At 34.4% G+C, this 17,302-nt stretch overlaps 1 protein-coding gene across 6 annotated transcripts in view; it reads left to right on the forward strand.

Annotated features, from left to right (window-relative positions):
* Nucleotides 1–17,302, forward strand: part of SPOCK3 (SPARC (osteonectin), cwcv and kazal like domains proteoglycan 3) — a 189,292-nt gene that overhangs the window by 98,388 nt on the left and 73,602 nt on the right. For 5 of the 6 annotated variants that reach the window (XM_032109502.1, XM_032109499.1, XM_032109500.1 and 2 more), the window contains one exon: nt 15,684–15,810. The exons of the other annotated variant lie outside the window; for it this stretch is intronic. In XM_032109502.1, the coding sequence (XP_031965393.1) occupies nt 15,684–15,810 (127 nt within the window). The remainder of the gene's footprint in view (nt 1–15,683; nt 15,811–17,302) is intronic. 6 annotated transcript variants of the gene reach the window in all.

A 17,302-nucleotide genomic window follows, 5' to 3' on the forward strand; every position in this document is an offset into this window, starting at 1 on the left:
TTTTCCCCTATAATGTCCCCATTCAAAAATCCATGGTATGCCTTTTTTTAAGGAAAATGTGGAGTCCTATGCTAGACTAAATCATATGGACTTCAGTTAATTTAGTAAGTCCTGGGCCTATTAATATTCTACCTGCTCCAGTAAGAAGCTTGTTCAGATTCTCAGTTGCCTGTAGGAGTGAGAGGGTGCACTGGATATCAGTGTGCATGATGAAGTTTTTGTGATCATGAGAGTTCTAGTTAGAAATTCTGCAATGAGATTATAAATTAGGATTGGAATTCTTTTCAGAGAAATGGATTTCAGCTTGCTGTATTTCTCTCTGTCTTGCTTATGGTGGCTGAAGGCACACTCAGTTGTACCACCTCCTAAGAAGCAGTGAGTTAGGACACTTGTGTTCATAAACTAGATCACAGGAAAGAATGTGACTATCTAGGAAAGCTTTGCTGGTAGATTGTGCAATTTTGACTAGTCCTGGGGGATGTTCCTGTACCGTCCTGTTTGTAAAACATGGTGTGTGAGTTTTTGTTGTGTTGTTTTAAAATGGTCTTTTCCCTTCCAGTATTCCTGAGAATCTACTTTAAAAGATTGCTTTTTTGTAAAAAAAATTAGGAAGAATGGTGAAGATAGTGCTTATAAATTATTTCTCTGCCCATAACTGTGAAGTTGTGATTGCAGTCCACAGCAGTAAGACTAAGTGTGTAGGACTGTAAACACTGAAATAATACAAAATAAAAAGAATAAAATATTTGAATATTCCTTTATTAGAAAAATTAAACAAAGTGAATTCAGGAACAGTTCAATGCCCCTTCCTAAAAATACCTATTGAGCTTGTGATAGGTTTTTACGGTGCTTTAAAAATTAGCTGTCAGAATGTGTTTTCAGTGTCCTTTATTAGAATATATTATCAATTCTAAAGTAGCTGGTGCAAACATTTGTAATCACTTAATTCTTAATTTGGAGTTTCTTTGTGGGTTGTGTGTTCAGGGGTTTTTTTTTTTTTCCTTTCAGTATTACTGAAATACTGTAACATTGGGTAATGGAACACAGTAGAATTTCAGGATGCTTATATATGAAGGGTTCTTCTACATGTTTTAAAACTTGATTTTGGTTATAATGAGGTGGTTTTATTACTACCTAGCATCAGTTCTTATGCATTTCATTTTATGTGAAAGTTTTGGTTCATAGGTTGTGTTTATAGGCTCTGAATACATCTGTTGTTCTGCTATGTACCAGAGGTGGGAAAAGGATAGTGTGTGAAGCTGAGTAGTGTTCAAGGAATAGAAAGCATTGTACTAATTTCCATTTATGTAAAACAATACATTTAAGGTTTCCAATATTGAGAAAAACATTGTATTGTAATAATTATAGTATATAATACTATAATAATAATTGTAGTAGCTGGAGGTCTTTGTCATCGTTGAGTGAAGTATGTGCATATATTGCAACTTTGCAGTAAAATGTATTACTGCTTTTGGAAATCAAATAGTGTACTCAGGATGCTAAAGGCATGTCAGGAGTCTCTAAATGTTTGTCTTTGTTACATGGTCAATTATATAAGGGGGTTTTATGTCTGGTAGTATTTTTATCTTTTGTGTAAAATCAAATGCCAAAACCCTTTTCATGTGTCCAGATTGTCTAAAGTAGGTTTGCTTTAAAAAAATGCTGTAGTCTGCTACAAGAGAGCAGAAATATTTTACTTGGGTGTGTCGCTTTTCCCACAGACTACTATATATTCTATATTAGATCCTTATGGCCTAAAAAAAATTACCTTCTTATTTTTTATTTTTATTTTATTTTATGTCAAAATCTACATACTGGAATGCTTGCACCACACAAATACTTTTCCTAAAACCCCTACGCATCTTCTCTAGTAGTAGTAGTAGTAGTAGTAATAATAATAATAAATTCTTATAATCACAATACAGTTAGGGCTGGTTTTAAAGCTTGCCTTAATTCAAACACTGTCTGTCCGGTGGTTTCAGGGTTGTTTTGGGTTTATTGTACATGCACAGACTATCCACACATGGTGTGTGACACTGTAGATTCTGTGTCTGGAAATCTCAAAGAAATACTCAAATTCTGTCTAAACAAAACTTCTGAGTGAGGAAAAGAAGAGGTTACACCTGAGGAAACCTGAACTCAGAGCAGCTGTGACTCCAGCGTGTTCTGGTTCAATTCCTTTGAGGGATACTTCTTTAAAATATAGACCTTCAATGATGCATTTGAACATTCACGGGCAGGTACACTTTGGGGGTAAAATTTATATAAGCATTTTATAACAGTAGATGTGGTTTTTTATAAGATTGCAAAAGTGCACAGAATTCAGGATGCATCATAATTTTATAGATTGAGTGTTGCCTGGAGTTCCAGATGCAATAGCAACAATGCTTAAAGTATAACACTTTTCTAATAAACACAGACTTGTAATTCCTAGACTGTTCCATAAAGCAATAAAAAGCAGACAAACAAAACCACTCCCAAACAAACTAACAAATTACATAGAAAAAGAAGTGTCAATTCTCTCCTGTGTTCAGGACAACTTTTCTCCACTAACTAAAGGAGTAAAAAGATTAACAGACCACTGAACTGGTTCATAGCACCTATGGATCAAGCCATCCAAAATTATTATCGTGAAGGATATGTAGTCATCAATCCTTAATTTTTTCACTCTGATTTAAAATTATTTAATTCTTTGTGTTTTCAAGCATAGCTCTGTGTGTGGACATCATTTTTCTGTTCTACTTTCTAATTATTATTCTTTCTCCCTTAGGTGTATATTATTTTAGTTCAGAGTCTAAAATAACAACTGTTGTAAAATATGACCTTTTGAATCTTAGAAATAATGCCTCTGGGAAAGATGTTTCATAGAGGAATATACCTACGTGGGCTTTTTCTTGTCAAAGAGTTTCATGTGTGTCAACATTTGAGATAATTATTGTAATTTAGAGATTACTTCATTTCTTGATCAGCTGAAGATCTGGGCACCTAAATGTTTCTGAAAATATTTGCATATCTTGAAGAATTCATTCCCCTTGCCTTTGCCTTTACCGTTTGCACATTAATTGCCGATGAATGTTTGTAGTACAAAGATTTGCATACTTATGAAAGCTGATTTGAAGTTTTGATCCCTAAATTGAACACAAGGTATGTTCCAAGCTTTTTCTGTTGGGCCTTCTTTTTAAAGATAACCCCAGACATCATCTCTTCTTCTAAAAGGTATGGAGGTAAGATCCTCTGGTATGGAGCCAAGATCCTCTGGATCATTTTAGATATCATAAAACAAACTTGTATGTCAGGAAGTAGGAGGTGAGGGCTTGCTGTTCCCTTATTCATTATTATAGTTAACACTGGAGACCTTTGTACTTTTGACTTTTCTACCCATACAGTTCTTTCACAGAGAACCAACACTTCTAGGGTAGCTTCAGCTTTTTTTTTTTTTTTTTTAACCGATTTGCGAGGTCTAGAAAACTGAATTTCTTTAAAATTCTAGAAGTGTACTGACATCCAGAAGTTTTATGACATCATACAACTATTTACTTCAAAGCACAAATGCAGGAGGTTTTTTACCTACACTGCAGTACTTCTGTCATGCCCTAATTCACCTCTCCTATCTTCAAATGGTAAAACAAGATAATTTCTGATAGGATCAGTAATTGCTTATGTCTTCAACTGAGAAGCAAACATAAAGGGTCATTATGAAAAACTTGGAAAACTTATGCAGGTGCAGTAGATATAAAAGCAAACAAAACATGGAAATTCATAAAGAATGGTAAAGAGAATAGTCCGTAAATGATAAGAAATCGTTTTGAGGGAGGTCCCACAATGTATTTAATAGCTGTGTTATCTATGACCACCTTAATAAATGACACATACCAGAAACAGAAACACTTCTGAGCATTGAAAATATGATCAAAGACCTAAAGAGACATTTGGAGGAAGACACTGGAAAATGGGTGCTTAACTTAAAGCTAACTTACTAAGAATGACTATGACAGGATTTTATTTCTGTAATCATGGCTCAGTTAGTTTAATTTACTCTCATAATGGAGGAAAGGGAAGAATACATGAGGCAGCAGATTCCAAAGAAATTTTAAGAACCTGTTTAATTCTGAAAGACACTCCTGCCACAGAGCTCTTGGTCCACATTGTGGTTAAAAGGAAGGTTGAGAAATGTGTGTGTGAAGAGCTAGAGGAATCCTCTAAGCTAGCATGCAGGTAAGACAGCTAACTTTCTGGCATGTGGCAATCCTGTTCTTCACAACAGAGTTGTAAGTTTTGCCTCTGGTCACCTTACTCTTAAGTTCCTTCTAGCTGTTGTTTTCAGCTGTTCCTTTCCAGCTTTCCAGCTGCTGTCTTAAAAGGAGATTCTATACTTGATCAGCAGACTGGACACTAGTCCAGTTAGATACCACAGTTTACTGTCTTGACAAAGTAATTTAGACACCAAAAGATAACAGTTATTTAGATATGCCTGAACCTATAAAGACTGCAGTAAAAATAAAGGTTGAGCAAAATTAAGAAGTAGAGAGTTAAAATGCCACTGGAAAAAACAGCACTGTCCCCTCTCAAGATTTTTAAAACAATCCTTCTTTTGTGCAAACAGATGCTTTCCAAAGCAAATTATGAAATGCTTTTTTGTGCCCCTCAGTGGGGACAGACAATACCTATTTCCACTTGTCATTTCTCAATATATTATTTTTTCCTTCTTCTATGTAACCACAGCATTTTTATCACTCTTACTGCATTGCGATTTTGGGACTTCACAGCTGAATTTGTGGTTGGTCTTCTAAAGCAAAATACTTGGAAACGTGTTCAGCCATGAGGCTGAGTGGTGAATTTTTTGGTTTGCAGTCATGACTTTGAAGATGAAATAAGGCAGCTAAACCAGGAACAATACTGTGTTATGGTATGCAGAGTACAGGAGTGTCAGTACTCAGTGCCAGCTGAGGCACCAGCAAGGACCCCATTTACATGAAAATGTAGACCCTCTAGGAGTAATTAAACTGAGGAAAAGGTGAAGCCTTAGGTGTCTGATTTTTCAGCTTTTTCTGAGCAGTTGGAAATAATTTTTGAAATACTCAGAGAATTTTCCAAATTTTGTGTGCTGCAGAATGAAGACGTCAAAGCACAAACAGAGCCTTGAAAGCTGAACTGCAATTCCCTTTGTGTTACCATCCCAGAAATATTGATTATTGGTGTTTTAGCTTTTATAATGTGTTTTTGTTTATCTAAGATTTGCTCTCTTAGCGTTTTTGTTGTGGTTTTGTTTACTCTTTTTCTGTCTCTTCAAATAATTCTTCTCACTTTTTCTATATTACTTTTCTTCATCACAGTACTTCGTGTTTTCACTAAGCATGGCTTAATGTTTATGCAGTCATGTCCAGTAAGATATGCTTTATGGCGGCTTGAATGGAAAAAGAATAGATCATGTATTATCCTGTAGGTACCATTTTATGAGACCCACATCAGAGTAACTGAGGAAGGAAGAAAGAAAAAGTAAGGAAGACCCTATACTGTTGATTTTGATGAACATTAAAATAAAAGGGAAAGGAATTAAAATTGGAACATTGCCGACTTTTTAATGGCAGAAGAAGAAGTTATTTCCAGTTTTTTTGCCTATCGGATTATTTTATGGAATCAAGTTGAGTTTGTTTTTTCTTGCAGACATAAAGGGAAATATAATGCCAACATAAATAATAAAAGAGAACTTCTGTCATGCTAGGCTAAATAATTTGAAATAGCATTACAGTAGTTAGTAAAACTACTTTTGGCAGTATTATTGACAATTTGTTTTTCATTGATATTCTGGCACACATACTTCATCATGGATATGTCTGGTTTGTATTAAATTTTCATTTGTAACATGATCTATTTATATGTGTGAATTGTCAGACTAGAAAACCTCAAGCTTTAAATCTCTTTGATTTTCTTGCCTCAAGCAATAGCACAAATAATCTTTTATGTTTTAAAAATACCTTCATTTATAGATGCCAATGAAAGTAGCAGGGTTTTGTTTAAAACTGTTCGGTTTATTTCCAATACAGCAATAACTGTGTCTATCTGTGTGGCTTTAATAATATATTTAATATATTAATAATTAATATTTATGTTCTTTTAATATAAAAGAATATCAATAGAATAAGTTAGTATATTCCAGCAGATGATCCTCTATGGTTTATAGTTTGAGAACCTGTTTTCTCTCATTTATCGTCTTACCATATACTTGCTGCTCTATGTTTTGTCTGAGCAGACCTCTACATGATAAAAGCTTGTCAGCTCTATTTTCCCACTTTCTGATGTTATCAGGCATCATTCATAAACTCAGAAGATATGATACTGGCAGAAAAGATAATACCAAGCTGAAAAGCCTTTCTGTCTCTTGTTTATTTGTTTTTTTTCTCCTCTTGCTCTCCCTCTTCAGGAGTGAGAAAATTGGTGCTGATGGGTGCTCTTCCGTCTGTCTAAAGAGCACTTGAAAGATTACAGTACAGTAAGCTGACAGTTGTCTACATGATCTAAAGGAATTCTCTCTTTCACAGACATGCCATAGCTATGAACCAGTGCCAGAATACAGGAGTTTCCTGAGGTACTGATTCACGGATATAGATAATTCTCTTAAAAACTCATGAACTGTAAAGCAGTGTTGTTTGTAGCTTGCAAGTGCTCTTTTAACACCTGATTAACAACATCATCTAAAAACATCACAGCGTTTGTCAAAGGTGACCTAGAGTAACCACAATAGCAAAACTAGTTTGAGATAATACTTCTTTAGTTTTAATTTAAATACTATAGAGATTTTACTTGTAATCCTGAGCACCAATGCATAACACAATTTTCTGTCCATGTGCGTGCTATGCCTTAGAATCTTTAACTGCAGACATGTTGTTGTCTCTATGCTTTTGAAATTGTTTTGGCTGTGGAATTAAGGGCAAGTAATTCTAGCTCTAAAATTATCAAGACAGCTGGCCTATTTCAAGCCTTATTCATAATATGGTTTGGGTTGGAAGGAACATTAAAGTCATCTAATACAACACCCCTGTAATGGTCAGGAACACCTTTCACTAGACCAGGTTGCTCAAAGCCCCATCCAGCCCGGGCCTGAAAACTTCCAGGGATGGGGTGTCCACAACTTCTCTGGGCAACCTGTTCCAGTGCCTCACCACCCTCATAGTGAGGAATTTCTTTCTATATCTGATCTAAACCTACCTTCTTTCAGTGTAAAGACATCACCCCTTGTCCTACGTGCCCCTGTATTGCTCCTCAGCACCAGGCAGTAGATAATACATAAAGAGGTCTATTATGCCTATTATGTGGTTTTCTTGTTTAGCAGAATTATTGATTTAGATGAGTACAGTTCAGAGTTGTTTAATGTAAATGGGTGTAGGTGGTGGGTGCAGCATCAACCACCCAGATGGACACGCTGATGAATGGAGTTAAGTACTATACAATAAAAGCTAAAGCAGGGGTTGTGGAGGAGGGAAGTATCACTCCCTCCGCAGCTATGCTAAAGAGCAAAGAACATTTGTTAAAATGGGTGGCTACAAGGTTTTGTGCCATAAAGGGACTCTGAAGCAACCCGGGGTAACTTGTGCAATTAAGGGATACTCAGATCCCTGAATATGAATGCTTTGAATGTTTTCTTTGTAAAAGTGGCTTATTATTCCTCACAGGTGTAACGAGGAACTCAGAATAGTTAAATACAATCTGGAGAGACAGATTCCTTATGTCTCTCCTTAAGTTTTTCAATTTTGACTCAAAGTATATTTCTTTAGTTACCTTCTGTACTTACTATTCAGAAAGAAAAAAACCCAAACATGTTCTTTTGAAATTGATCAATAACAGATATTTTCTACCTGTAAGCCTACCTAAAGAACTGAGTATAGAAAACATAAATTTAAGTCATTAACACAGCACACATATGTTGATAATATTAAAGGAAGTAAATGGAAATCCTTCTTTCCGATATTGATTACTGTGATGCTTGTAAATGGGTTTTTCTGCCTTCTTTTCTGTCTGTATTTTTAAGCAGACACTGTGACTGATCCTGCATGAGGGAAGAAGGAGGTGGGAACATGGGCAGCAGCGGTGCAACTTGCACTTGCCAGGCAATGAGAAAGATAGATTGCATGAGAATCACTCTGCAGAGTTCTGAATCTGATGAGTGGAATATCAATCTATTCTTATAATGGTGAAAGAACGTTTTTGTGGCACCCAGTGTTTTGAGCCAATAGAAAAAGTAGCAATTTTCTAGTGAAAATTATTCTGTAATTATGTTCAACATAAAGTAGTGAGTGTTGGAAGAGTAAACATCCTCATAGTAATATTAGTCAAACTATTGTTACTATTTGTCTGCTTTGGGTTGTAGAGGTGATTATTAGTTATTTGATTGTTTCATTTATTTTAATTTTTTTTATGTTTAAGTTATTTTTATTCGCTCATTTTTTATGAATCAGAAGCATTAAGATGCTCTCTAATGAGAACTGTGTCTTAATTGGATTATCAAATGCAGGTAACAAAAGGCATCATATTATGCAAAACAGATTCTGAATTAATAACTTTGAATTCTCTATGAATAATAGACATATCACCATTGAAAAATTAAACCAATACCCTCACTTGCAGTTTCGCAACATGCTGATGCTAACAAATGAAATTATTGCACTCTGCTCACTATTAGGGAATTTTGGATTCCTGTTCAGCAGACTACTAAGAATTTAAGATGTGACACAATGCTCTGGTTATTAGCTGTAGTTTTTAAAATTATCTCTATTGACTGAAGAGAACTATTTTCTGTCTCAAAAAAAAGGGTTTCTGCTTTATAAAATAATGTGTTAAAGAAAAAAGAGGTTACTTTTGCTTCTGTGTTATCTGTTTTGGAAAACATTGAAAAATCTCTGCTTTTCTTTGGAACACAAATTGATGTCTTTTTCCAACAGAACTAATACCTAGTGAATATATTTATATTCAAAGAGGTAAACTCTTCAAGGCTGAGTACACACACAAAATCTATATAATGTTCTATCTTTGCAAAGTAGAAAGTGATAGGTTTGTGAAGTGTTTAGTAATTCTTTCGGCATTATAAAATGAAAACAGTTCTGAGAAAAGGTAATATCCCCAAGAAATTATTAAAACATTGCATTATGACAGGGTCAAGCACTTAGATTAGCATAAAAAACACGAAAGACATTTGCGTATCTTGGCAAGTGATCAAAAGGTAAAGTCTAAGTTCATAAGTTAATATGCACTCTTAAAAATCTTCCTAAAATACATAATTGCTTTACCAAAGTGTGGTATGTTTGTGTATGAATCTCAGTTTCTTTTGTAATACTGCATATATGCTATATCAAGTAAAATGTGTACTAAATTCTTTGAGGCTTCAGTCCTGGAATGACTTAAAATTTTGAGCATCCCATGTAGTCACTGAAGCTATTCAAATCTTCACAACTTTATTACTATTAGTTTTTGTTGTGAAAAATTTAACTCTTGATTATTAGTGAGATATTTCATGGAATGTTTAAGATTTTATAGATTAAAATAATAGAGCCTTTTTTTTCTAATTTTAGTAACACTTAAGTAACTGTAAGTTAGGAGATTCTTCGTTTCTTACCGTCTGGTCAGTGAGTAAAAATGCATATATCCACTGAAAGGAAAGAAGTCATGTTTAGGTTAGTTCTTACATGAAGTGGAAGAAGTCCTCTAACAACTTGAATTAGGAAAAGCAGTAGGGGAGTTGATAAGCTTAAAAATTACAGATTCAATGATAATTTTTTTATGATCTCTAATATGTGAAAACAATATTTAGTAAAGGGGAAGCATCTTTATAATTTAAATTACAATACATTTTCATATAGTTTCAAAGTAATTGAAAGACCTTTTTCTGTAACTTTACTGTTCTCCAACTCCTATGTTGGAGACCAAAATAGCTATGCTGAAGAGCCAAGTTAGACATCATGTAATAGGTGGATCATTCTGCTATGTGTAAACACCTGCTTCATCCAAGGTTTCCTTCCAGTGTATGGTTAACTTGTGAAACTATCATTGTAATCTTTGCTCTCTGGACCACTTCATTCAAGCAGTTTTTACAGGGCATAAAGGCTCTGTAAGCAGAATACATGCTATCTGAAAGTAAAAAATATTTATTGCTAAGTGAACACAATATTTAGCTAGAACTAATTTGCTGTTAGACTATACTGACAATGCTCTCCACCTTGCAGTTGATCTGCATCTTGCCAGGTACTCAGTGGGTCTTTGCTGGCCAGACAGTTCCAAGTATAACATGTGTTGACTTCCATGGCTCGTTGAAACGGACTGATCCTCAGTGTTGTTTAAACTTCTGTCTCTGTTTTTGGTTCTATGATTTTATAACTTTTCATACTTGTGGCTTGTTTTCCCTCCGCTCTGACTGACCTTGTTCAACAAGCTTTGTTCTGTCTGCAGTTTTAGCTTTCTTGCATTGCGTGGCTTCACACTACATAATTTCTGATAGTTCTTCCTCACAATTTAGTAGTTTCCTCAGAAGTATCCTGGGCTGCATCCAAAGCAGTGTGGCCAGCAGCCAAGGGAGGTGATTCTCCCCCTGCGCTCCATTCTCCTTAGATCCCACATGGAGTGCTGCATCCAGCTGTGGGGCCTCCAACATAATAAGGATGTGGACAGGATGGAGCGAATTCAGAGGAGGGCCTGGTCTAGAGGAAGGTGTCTCTGCCCGTGGCAGGGGTAATGGAATGAAATGATCTTTAAGGTTCCTTCAAACCTAAAATGTTCTATGATCCTATGACTTCTGTGTTGTGGTGCAGTCTTTGTTTTTTTGTCATATTAAAATGGTACACTTGCTAACTCACTCAATCTAAATAAACCAGATACTATTCCAGGAAATTTTGACAGCATTACTTAAAACTTTTTTCATTCATAAGGTTAAGATTGTAGTTTAATATATAGACATACAGAATAAAGAAACTATCTTAAAGTGTAAACTTTTCTATTTAATAGTACAGGTAGGTGGAAGGAGTAAGCAAGAATTTATATCTCTATGCTATCTACTTATTTCTGTTCACTGGTGCAGACAAGTAAATAGCATTCTTTTAACGTGCTCAGAAATAAATATTCTTCTAAATTCTGAAGTCATTCTGAGTAGGTATGTGCTTAGTGATCCTTACAAAAACAGTAGATCATACATAATTTTCTAATCTAATGTCTCAGGCACAGATGTTGTTGGAAAAAAAATAGCTGAATTTGTGTAATCTCACACTTGCTAAACACTGAGATTGGTTGTCAGTAAGTACAAATGTCTTACCAACAATGTTAAAGTTGCTAAAATGTATTTTATTTTTATTCCCACAGTAATTTTACTAATTTTTTTTTATTTATCTTATTTTTATTCAGTTGTTATTATTAGTTTCTTCACGTGGATTTTTATTCCATTTGTTAGGCATAATGGAAAGTAATGAAACAAGTGAAAATAGTATAGACATACTCAAAAAGACTGGCAGAAATGAATTGGGAGGTTTTTGACATTTGAAAGAAACATTTTATTAGTGTATTGACAACTATAGTTTTCTTCCAAGAGGCTTCTACATGGAAAGGCAGCTTTGAAGGAAATTCAGGCAACTCTAATGAAAGCAATTTAGATTTTATGATACAAGAAGTTTTTCTGATTATGTTAATCTGACACAGCCTGATTGTGTCCCCCAAAGGCCATAGCAAAACATATCAGGCAGACTCTCTAAATTGGAATAGCTCTAAAATCTCCTAAAGATGCTAATGTAGTTATCAGAGAAGAGTTACAAGAGTTCTTTCAAAGATTATTTTTTAGTAATTCAGACTTTTTTCTACCAGTTTGTATTTGAAAAAATGCGTTTGAAGGTTATCAAATCTAGCTATAAAATACCATTTTTCAATTGAATTGGGTACTCATGCATTTTATAGCTACCATTAAATGTCATGTTGCCAAAGAGTTGCTCAAAGCTAAATTCTAAATGGGTTACATTAAGTATTCTCAAAGTATTTGCAGGCACAATCACCGTGTATACAGGAAGGTAAGTTTATGTATGCAAACAGGTACATAGGCTAGAGTAATTGGGCAGATTGGCTAATTATGTTTCTAGGCAGGCATGCACAGTTTGGGGTATGCAAATTAATGCAATCAGAAGTATTGCTGGTAAATTAAGGCCATATATTTAATTTTACCTTTTAGGTGTCAACGATGTCAGATAAGGCGGAGCTTACATTCAGTAATAGTTATTTTATTACAAGACAGGTACCAAAGCCTTTTCAGGAAATTTTTGGTGGAAGAGGTTGACTTTCACATGACATCATATATTTAATGTGACAACATATTAACAAGTACAAGAACACTTAGAGTGATTGCAGTAGAATTGCAGAATTTTATTCGCTGCAAGTTGCAGTGGTCTGGGTTTTCTTCTTTCATATTGAATTATAATAAATACAAGGAAGAAATAAGTGATTTATTAAAGCTAAATAACTGCCTTGTTTGCTGTTTTTTCTTGTTTAAACATTTTAAAATGTAAATATATATTGTTTTATCTGCACAGCTCACATAAGTAGTAACTTATGTAATAACTATATATTATATATATGTAATATATATATATAAATAACTGTAACATGTTACCGTTAAGTTTTGTGCATATTTCAGGATATTGTTGGCAGACATCAATGATCATAACTCAAGATAATTTTTATCATTACAGTAGTTTCTCAGTTATTTCCATGTCAGTAGTTTTCATATGTGATCATTGCCTAGCTGTAGAAAACATAACTCCCACACCTGGTTGCAAAGAAATAGTCAACAAAAACAAATCTGATGCAGTTAAATAATGGTGAAAGGAAATACTTGAGTATATAAGTAAAATGCATTATTCAGGTATTTAATGAAATGCACGTATCTACCGTAACTAGGATTAAAAATATTTTTAATTGACTGTTCATATTTGCCTGTCAGTGACTGACAGTCAAAAGTAGCTGTTCAGCAGCTTTGATAATACAGTCCACTTTCAGCATCATTGTGCTAAAGCTTCTGAATAGATATCCATACAAACCATATCCATGACCAGGTAACTCTGGATTGATACCTTCCAAGTATCATTTTTTAATAATTTCTTTATCATTGTACCTTTCATTACAATTTTGGAAAAATACAAATCTATCTGTTTTTTGCAAAAGTATTTTTAGTTACGTAGAAGCCAGTTTCGGTAACAGTGATCTGCTGAAGGCCTCAGAGGAGTTGTGTGTAAAAGAGGAAATTTGACGCAGTTCACCTTAAATGAGTACCCTGGGACAGTTTGGATTTAAAAGCCTAACAAAGCAGAGGTTAGTTGAGGAAGGTAATTTATACGACTACATCAAATATTTTCTGTTTTCTTCATACCTCTCTACTTATCACAGAACTGCAATTTCTATGTTCTGAGCTTGTTCTAGTTTCTGTCCTTGCGATCCTTTCTGAGACACCTCATTTTCTTTTCCTTCAGGTGATTTTACTTCTCTTTATCTAAAATGTTTTTTTTTTTCCTTTCTTTTTCTTCTCTTGTCTTCATCAAGGGCATGCACAAGGGTGCACATATACTAAAACACTAAGCACCACTAGTCCTTTCTTTGATATATTTTAGGCATCTACACCAACTCTCCCTGTGTGTCTCACAAATTCTGCTTCCAGTTTCTGGTTTTTGCTGATGTCAGTGAGCTTCTCTCTGTTGATGTCTGGAACTTTTGCAATTGATCTGTACAGCATTTTAAAGTTACTGTATCTCTGATAAACAGAAATTGAATTATGTTGGTACGTGGGATGCTGGTCCTGTCAGTAGCCTCAGGCTACTGAGGCACTTTGGGATAATTGTGAGCTATAAAAGTAACAAGAAGTTAGAGAAAGATGCATCCGTCTATATAATCTAATGATGCTGGAACTCATGTGAATGATTGGAAAACTCTCAGTCAAGTGAAAGGAGCAGCAGTAGTCTGATTATTACTATATATTGTACATGAGCAAAGATACAGTTCAGGGGGTTTTTTTACTATAATAGAAATGAGATGATTTCTACTTAGTCTTCAAGTTATGCAACTCATCAAAAAGGATTGTTATTTATTGTTAATTAAGGTGGTATGTTTGATTTGTTTCCTTTTTAATACTTCCTGGTGGACATAAAAACTTCCTGTATTGATATTCTAATACTCATTATGCTACATGTAACTGAAGCTATTTCTGGCTTTTTCAATAGTAACTGACAGTGTCTGTGTACAGCATCTCAGGTTCCTGTTTACATTGTAAAAAAATCTGTGCAGTTCAAAATTTCATCACACAGCATAACCTGAATGTAAACTTCTATGATTCCTGTGATTTTTTTTTTTTTCTTCTTCTAAAAGACCACATTTACAGCCAAAATTATTCACAGCATATAAACATTCCCAGCTTGGAAATGGGCTTTCGTTTTTGTCATCACCATTTTACTGTTAGGTGTGTGCTTTTTAGCCTTTTACTCCGCTCATTATAAAACCAGAGGATGAGGAGTTTATTTTCTTGTGTTTCTTTTTATTACTTCAGACAAGTTCTTCTCAAACAGTGATTCATTACTAGCAAAATAGTTCTTGATTATCTGTAGGTGAACCAATATGAAAGAGTTCTGCTCCATTAAAGAATCTTTGATTTGAGGTTTTATAAGTTTGAACATTTGCGTGTGTCCTCATAAGTCACTGCTGTATTCTAAGTGTAATCAATTTTAGGTTACTCATTAAAATCCCAAGAAGAAAACACAGTATAAAAATCACGCATTATTGTTTATTTTTTTTTATTTTTAGGCAAGAAGTTACTTCATATATTTTTAGGTCATAAAGGAGCTGTTTCAGGATACAGTGGTTGCTAAATCCTTTCATAGTAAAAAAGAAAAAAAAGGAAAAATTAATGAATAAAAATTAATTCAAAGCTACAGAGAAAAAGCATGTCTGTCTGAAGATGTCCGTATGCCTCAAACTACAAGCTACAAAAGCAATGGGAAGAAGCATCAGTAACTTATTTTAGACTTTTTGTCTGACCCAGCATAACTTTCTCCTAAGTTGAAATGATCCATCTAGCTCTATATAACTGTTTATATGAGGATACACATGTATGCTTGTGTAGATTGAATCTGTGCTCCAGTGGATTACCTTTTTTTTCCCTTTGAACTTTATATTGAGTGTTGACTGAATTTTGCAATGTAAACAGTGAAAGGCAGTGTTCAAAGTGGGGCAAACAATACTCTGAAGGACACCTGTTTCTAGAGAAGTCTTTATTATATAGTTCTCTAAAACTTAAAGGTTGCCTCGTTAGATACCAGTGTTGATACAACAGTTCTATTCATACTGTTTAATAACAAAAAGAAGAGTAACTGCCACATAATTCTAGCGTCTTTCACTGATAAGTGTAACAGTCACCAAAGCATCATCTTAATTATCTCTTTCTACTCATATGTCTTAGAAAGTGAAATAATATGCAGGCATCAAGTATCACTACAGTGAGTAAAGTGCAAAGGTGAAGAAGTTTATACCAAAGACATTGGCAGTTCTTTACGTAGGAGAAAACTTTATGGTTCAAATTATGTATGGCTTACTGTTTGTAAAGGCTCATTAAAATACCCTGAATATGTTCTATTTTTACTACTGCTTATCAGAATTACATACTTTTTGTTTACTTACAGTATGAAAGAGGCTGGTTTAGGCCATAAGCAGTGGAGGGGTGGTCCCATTTCATCAAACTGCAAGCAGTGTCCAGTAGTTTATACCAATCCTGTTTGTGGATCAGATGGTCACACATATTCTTCTCAGGTAAGAATTGAATAAAGAACTAAATTAATCTTTCATTGTTCCAGTCAATTCCAGCTTTTGGAAAATAAAATACTGTATTATAACACAAACTAATACTTACTTGTTTTGGCTAAAATAATGTATTACGGAATGCAACCTACAACGATTCTAGTATATTGTATGATGTAAAAGTGAAATGGTAGCAAATCCTAAGCAACATAAACCAGTAATACCTGGAGCAGCAGAGTGTAAGAGTGCTCCACAATGTAATGGAACACACTAAGTGCTCCACAATGTGACAGACACCATGGCAGGGTTTTGAGGAAGCAAAAAAGTGTTGGGTGTCTCCAGCTGGGGGTAGAATAGGCATATTAAGTCAGATTTTCTAGTTGAACATTGAAGGTGGGCTTCAAATTCCAGGCACTTAGATATACACGTAACATACCCGGAAAAAAAATGTAATAGTGTAAGTAATTCTGCATATCTTTCCTTGCAACATCTTATTATGAGTTTTAAGATCATAATCAAATCTTCCTTCTCTAGCCCTTTACCCTCCTGTCTTTTCTTTCATACTTATTTGGAGATAAAATAGTAATTTTAAAATGCTACTGTCAGTTCAGTCAGTGTTTGGATGAAATGTTTTGTGCTGCTCCTGCTGAAGCCTAAAAATCCTGGGACTTCATTAGTACAGTGCAGAGGTGAAATTGTGAGATGGAGGGACTTCATAATGCTGAAAACAAAATAATTTGTTTAGCATCCTTCCTTAAAAATTTCAGCAGAATAATGCTCAGCCAATATTAACAACTGAGTCCTCTCTAATAGAAAAAATTGTGGGCTCTTGATGAACCCATCTTTCTCAGAAACAACATGCAATTCAGTAGTGTGAAAGGAGCTGCTGTATTCTGTCTTACTGACACTGTGTCCTTACACTAACAAATTGTTTCATTAGTGGATAATATCCAGTGCTTCAAGAGAAGTATAATAATAGATTAAATTGATGGAGATGAAAAAGCTCTGTGTTTGTTACTTATGAAGAAAAAATGCCATATCATATTTTAAACAAAATACGTTTAGGATATTTCCTAATACTTAAAGATTTTTAGAGTTTCCATTTGTTGAATTTTTTGTTTGTTTTCTACTGTAATCACAAACTAATCACATCTGAAGTTTACGTATCTGTAGTCACATATGAAGTTTATAAAAAAGAATTAGTTTCCAGGAGGGACTCTGTTGGATTGAACACCCAAGTGTCCTCTCCAAGGATATGTAATTCTTGAGAAAATAAAACCAACAGATATAACTAGCTCTTCCTAAACCCTGACAATTGTTAGGTGTTTATCCTAAATCTTACATTAGAAAATGTTTTTCCTACAAACTTGAATATTTAGTTATAGGGATTTGGTCTAGAATCCTAGTCTTCCTTTAAAGAAAGCAATTAAAAAGTTTCTAATGCTTATATGAGGTGTGTGTAGCATCTGAGGCCCTACAAATGAATTCTGGACTCTTTGGCGTA

This window comes from Corvus moneduloides, chromosome 5, assembly GCF_009650955.1.
Source record: "Corvus moneduloides isolate bCorMon1 chromosome 5, bCorMon1.pri, whole genome shotgun sequence".
In the NCBI taxonomy this organism is placed as follows: Eukaryota; Metazoa; Chordata; class Aves; order Passeriformes; family Corvidae; genus Corvus; species Corvus moneduloides.